This window comes from Poecilia latipinna, unplaced genomic scaffold (assembly GCF_001443285.1).
Source record: "Poecilia latipinna isolate Pla-1442-1.1 unplaced genomic scaffold, P_latipinna-1.0 Scaffold3035, whole genome shotgun sequence".
NCBI classification, from domain to species: Eukaryota; Metazoa; Chordata; class Actinopteri; order Cyprinodontiformes; family Poeciliidae; genus Poecilia; species Poecilia latipinna.
The window spans coordinates 47,198-53,122 of NW_015115651.1; the positions used below are offsets into that span (position 1 = coordinate 47,198).

A 5,925-nucleotide genomic window follows, 5' to 3' on the forward strand; every position below is an offset into this window, starting at 1 on the left:
GGTGAGTTCGCCAGAAAGCTCAAATTGTATAAAAATGTAAATAATTTAACGAAGACAAACTGTAATAGGGGCGTTGCGCGGGGCGGTGGTTAGCGCGGCGCCCCGCATACAGAGTCTTTAGCCCGCGGTAATCAGGAGTCCGACTCCCGTCCTCCGTTCGCTGGGCCCAGGCCTGTCTCCGCTCTCTCTGCCCCCTTATAGTCAGATCGTTGTCAAATAAACTAGTGCCGAAAAATTCCTTAAAAAAATAAATAAAAAAGACTACCGGAGTAATGTGTTACAACGCGTCATGATGTCAGGCTTTTTATCCATCCAACTGATCAGCGTCACCCTGCGTATTGAAGCTTTTAACCTGGCAGCTTTACGCTCTTATAAAGATGTGGTTTGACTACATCTGGAAACCAAGTCCAAGCTTCATCCTGAGGATCTGATAGAGGCGATCTTGGCCGCCGTCTGCATGTCGGTTCAGAGAGCCGCTGCTGAGTCAGCAGAGATCATGCTGCGCATCGGGAGGAGGAGCAGCAGGAGGAGCAGCAGGAGGAGCAGCAGGAGGAGCAGCAGGAGGTTTCGTTGAATTCAACTGTAACCAAACGGGATCCGTTCATAATAAGTTTGGTTTGTGATGTTCCAACAGCACCAGTGGTCAGTGTGATAATTTGACTCGTATACCAGTAACTGTCCAGAGATCATCAGCATCAGCCGGTGTTTGGAAAAAAAAAAAAGTCAGACCCGACTTTGTGCAACGAGCTTTTCTGAGCTGCTCACGAAGAATGATCTGTTTATCTTTTAATTCTGCATAATAGACTTAGGAAAGCGGGAGAAGGTGAGAGTGTGTGTGTGTGTGTGGGATCCATACTTGCTGTGAAAATAGCTGATAAAGCCTCCAAGTAGTTGTGAAGGGTTTTTGCGCTTACGTCACTATGACGTCACCGCGACTAGTCGACATCGACTCGACTATTATCATGATGTAGTCGACCTTAAAAAATATGTAGTCGTTCAACCCCTACACACACACACACACACAGTGGACGGAACCAGCAGGAAAGTCTCATCTGCAGCTGCTGAGGTTGAAGTGAAATGTTTCCTGGAGCTTTTATTGTGAAGGTCTCCCAGGTGAGTTACCTTGATCTTCTGGATCGAGCTGCTGTCCTGCTCGCGGCACCACACCGTCACTCCGCCCTTGTTGTACCGGCTGCTCCATCCGTCCGGACTCAGACACTGATCCTTAAAGGAGGAGAAGTCCGAGTCGTCCGGGATCCGAACCGGCATCTCCGATCAGTCAGGCCGCCTTGTTCCGGCGCTCCGAGCAGAACCGGACCGGAGGAGGAGGAACTGAACCACAGAGACCAGCAGCGGGTCCTGGAGCGGGTCAGAGAGCAGAACCTCAGGCTGAGCCGGACCGGAACTCCTGTCTGACCAACGCTGGGTCCAGGTTCAGGTCGGGTCTGAGATGCAGCAGGTGATGCTGCAACTTTTATCCGCCTCCTGCTGCACAGATAGGTCAGACAGTCAGAGCTCTCACTCCGCTTGAAAACAGTGGATCAAGTTCTGGCTCAGGTAGAACCCGTCCCACCTGGCACCAAAAATTCCCAAACCAAAGAGACCCAGACATCCATGGGTCAAAGTTACGGAGTAAAAAAATTAATAATTTGGGTTATTTTAGTCAGAAAAAAAAAGAGTCATAATTTCACCTTATTCATTCAAATGTTTAGCTCAGGATTCGGTCTCACAAACTTTTATAAAAAAAGTTCTTAAAACCCAGCTTTTATTTTGATAGTTCTGCTTGTCTCATATTAGCCAAACATTTATATCTGTTGGCTAAATAATTAGCTAAGTTGTTAGCTTCAAACTAAATAAAGGAAGGTACTTAGTATAGAGCTAAATATTTATGGTATTAAATATTTAGCTAATTAAATGTTTAGGTTGAAACTAATTTATAAACGAGTGAATAAAGTGGTGAAAATATGACTGTGAAATTTAACAAAGTGCTCGGATCTGACCAAATCTGATGGATTTCTCGGTAAAATATCTCATATAATCATGTCAAGGTTGTAACTTTCAGTTTAATCGGCAGCTAACAAAATTGTAAAAAAAATAAATAAACTAAGTCTTGTGTGGAGGTCTTCTTTGTTTTGTGTTATTTTAAACACTAAGAGAATCGCTCTTTTTCCTACTGTTCTCTCTTATGCCTGACAAATAAAAGTCAGTCACCAAACACAGTTTTCCAACACGTTGTGTGTATTTATCATTGTTCATTCCTGATGTAATGGAAACCTGCTGATAGGGCACCAAAAAACAAGACTTCCTGAAAAGCTTTCTGGAAAAATCCCGTCCTAATGTAAAACATGACAGATTACTGGATTGAGAACATTTCTAGTATACTACATGCTATCGCACATTATATTTGAGAATTTGGAAACAGTTGCTCTTTATTTCTCAAAGTTATGGGGGGAGGAGAGAATGGATATTTCAGCTACCTGAAATCTGTTCCGCCTCCATAAAATGGGAACAAATTAATTTTCTACCAAGTCTTTAGCTTTGTTTATTCCTTTCATCATTAACAATAAATCATGTAAGTTTGAAAACATTTGCTCACTATTTCCAAAGTTAAGAGGGGGAAACCGTATATTTTAGCCTACACTCATCTCATCTTTTCAGGAAGTCTAATCTTCGTGTCTTGCTATCAGCAGCTTCCGTCCTCTTATATTAGCGATGAAAAATTATAAATTCACACAATGTGTTGGAAAACTGTGTTTGGTGACTTACTTTTTTGTCAGGGTGACAAAAGTAGCAACAAGACCGATTCGTTTGGTGAGTAAAAACAACACAAAACAGCGTAAGAAAACCTCGTTCATTTATTTATTTTACGATTTTGTTATTGCTTCTTTTTAAACAGCAGCTGATTAAACTGAATGTTACAACCTTGACATGATTATATGAGTTGGTTTCACCGAGAAATCGACCAGAAGCGCCGTGAAAATGAACGGATCCTCTCAGGCTGCAATGCGCGCTCCCGACACAGGGGGGCAGAATTTCGCACAAGACCTCTTCAGGCTTAAAAATCCAACCGAGGTGCTGCGGTGGCAAAGTACAACCCACATATGGAGGCCTTAGTCTTCGTGGCGGCAGTCGTAGGTTCGATTCCCGGCCTGGCAACATATGTCTTTCTCTCATTACCCTATTAACCAATAAATCGATCAATCAGTGAATCATTCATTGTCTGCTGTGGTTCAGCGTAACTCATCTGTTCAGGAGAGGATCTATGAGGTGCTTTCAAGTGCAGCTCAAAGATCTCCTGTCTGGATGACATCATCAGGGTCACCTGCTGACAGGTAAGCCTCATCTGGTTTCTGATTGGTCCGTCAGAGGATGCAGTTCAGGTAAACTTCCTGTTCCATCTGACAGGATGGTTCTGGAAGCACAGCTTCCGGTCCTCCACGGATCTAAAGCTTCAGTATATCTGATGAATCCCAGAGAAAGTCTTCTGCGAGTCCATCTTCATTCTCTGTAGCCGGGTCGGTCCAGTTTGATGAACAGAACTCTAGAACAGATTACATTTAAATCACATCCAGTTAAATCCAAATTATAATCCCAGATTCTCAATAATCAGGTCCATCAGAACCCAGAGGTTCTGATGGACCTGATTATTGAGGGACCTGATTATTGATTATTGAGGGACCTGATTATTGATTATTGAGAGGTATCCAGAGGTTCTGTAGAACGGGTCGGTGGTTCAGCGGTTCCTGATCATTTTTCTTCTTTTAATCTGAATAATTTCTTCAGCCAAGTTCTGATCCGATTCTTCAAAAATACATTTAAAACCGGAAGCAGCGTCTCGATGACGGCGTCACCTAATTTGCATATTTGGTCATGTGATCCTAACCAATAGATTTAAAACATATGAAACATCCAGAACTGTAGATGTAATCATGTAAAAAATTTGAACTAAAGGAAGACAAACATGAATCGGGTTTATTTTAACAGTTAAAAACATTTGAAACATGAAAAACTTTATTTACATTAAATGTCCTGCAATCCAGAACAAAATGGCTCCAAACGTTTGTTATGAATTATTGCAACATAAATGAACTGAAAACGAGAAGGAAGATTTTCTGTTTTTGTTTAATCATCAAAATTTGAAATGAAGAAGTTCAGGAACTCCACATGGTTCTGCTTTCATTCCTGTCAGAAGGAACCGGATCAAGTTTGATTTTCAGACCAACAGATTCTCTCATCCTGGAATCTCCTGGATTCTCCTGGATCAGGACTCAGACTCTTGGTCTGCTGATCCTGATCAAATCACAGCTGTTAGTTTTCAGATGATTCGTCATATTTATAAACTGATTGTGGGCTTCTCCTGCTGCTGACCCTTGACCTCTGAGAACATCTGGAAACCTGGCCGTGTGCACAAAGCAGCTCTGTGTCCCACACACACACACACACACTCACACACTCTCCTGGTGCTGCAGAGGAAGCTCTAACTGGAAACAGATTGAGGTGGAGACGCCCAGTCCCAGTTCATTAACTGGGACTGGTCTGTTCCCAGTTCTGGTTTCCATCAGACTGATGATGATGATGATGATGATGATAAAGCTCTGATTCATTTCTGTTTGGTCGGTGATAAATTAACGTGAATAGAAAGGTTCTGGATCCTGGATCCCCCCATCATGTTCTTTGTGATGAAGTCTCTTCACAGCCATGATGTTTGGTTGCCATGACAACACCTGCTGAGTCCACAGTTTCGACAAAACCTCCGGGTCATCAGAACTTGACAGGCTGATGAGTTTCAGGTGCGGTGAAGCCCCGCCCCCTGTGCTGGCCACGCCCCTTCGGTTTTCCAGCTTTGTTTGGAAAAGGACGGTCCCAGTCAGAGTTGTGAAGGCTCGGTTCTGATCCAGTTCCCTCAGCGGGCTGAGGTCAGAACTTTAACTGGGTCTCTGCCCCTCCTCCAGGCTTTCCACCTCCTCTTCCTCCCCCGGCCCCCCTCCCTCTGCTCCTCCTCCTCAGGCAGCAGCAGAACCTTGGGAGCAGAGTAGCAGGACGGTTCGGACGGTACCAGGAGTTGGACTTTTTTTAGTCGAGATGAAGTCGTGGTTGCTGGTTTCGGTTCTGGCCATGGTTCTGGCCATGTGCGAGTCCCGGTCTCCGTACCAGACGGTTCTGCAGCACAGCCGGATCCGAGGCCGGCAGCAGGGGTGAGTGTCCGAACCGAACCGAACCGCTCAGAGTTCTGCTCCAAGAACTGACAAACGGTTACTTTAAGCGGATCAGAGACAGAAGTTCTTCTGGGTCCGAGCAGGAAAAGTTCTGCAGAACTTGTCCAGGTCCGGACATCTGGACCTGCAGGGCGCCCTCTGCTGGACGCTCAGGATAATGGAGCAGGACAATGACGTTGTACTGAAGTATCACGAGTATTACTGTAGCAGTGAAACCTACAGCAGGTCAGTACTACTCGGTGCCGGAGGTTCTGCCAGAACCGTCTCAGTTTAAGGTGGACCCAGTTAGTTACAGAGGGAGTCTGAGTTCATATGAACCGGTTCTTTTAAAGTGGACTGAGTCTCATAAAGGTGGAATCAGGTCATTTAAGGTTGACCCAGTTGGTACTGACCCAGTTGAGGTTCTGGACCGGGTGATTTAAAGCTGCAGTTCGTAACTTTTCTAGTCTGTGATCAGATCTCTGCTTGTAGCTACAGTCTTAGAGCTGTCAGTCACTCTTGTGTATGCGCTGCTCATCCCTCCCCATTTCTGTCTGCTGCTACAGTCTGCCATAAATGCTAGGCTAGTTAGCATAGCCTCAGATGAGGCAGATAAACAGTTTTCCTGTGATGGTAATCAGTGGTGGAAAGTACTTCGTTACTGTACTTAAGTACAATTTTCATGTATCTGTACTTTACTTAAGTAGATTTAATAATGGGTACTTTCTAC

General features: G+C 44.5%; 1 protein-coding gene and 1 long non-coding RNA gene across 4 annotated transcripts in view; one reads left to right on the top strand and one right to left on the bottom strand.

The window, feature by feature from the left end:
• The window catches only part of stard15 (StAR-related lipid transfer (START) domain containing 15), a 17,404-nt gene extending 13,794 nt beyond the window's left edge, over positions 1 to 3,610 (bottom strand). The window contains exons 1-2 of one of the 3 annotated variants that reach the window (XM_015022529.1): positions 3,323 to 3,610; positions 1,123 to 1,359 (exon numbers count right to left, since the gene is read on the bottom strand). In XM_015022529.1, the coding sequence (XP_014878015.1) occupies positions 1,123 to 1,269 (147 nt within the window). In that variant the 5' untranslated portion in view covers positions 1,270 to 1,359; positions 3,323 to 3,610. Of the gene's footprint in view, positions 1 to 1,122; positions 1,762 to 3,322 lie in introns of those variants that run through there. The other 2 variants (XM_015022530.1, XM_015022528.1) reach the window with 2 other exon arrangements.
• A 1,084-nt stretch (positions 3,611 to 4,694) lies between these two features.
• Positions 4,695 to 5,925, top strand: part of LOC106939942 (uncharacterized) — a 9,093-nt gene continuing 7,862 nt past the window's right edge. The window contains exon 1 of the long non-coding RNA XR_001422957.1: positions 4,695 to 5,195. This is a non-coding gene — a long non-coding RNA (uncharacterized LOC106939942). The remainder of the gene's footprint in view (positions 5,196 to 5,925) is intronic.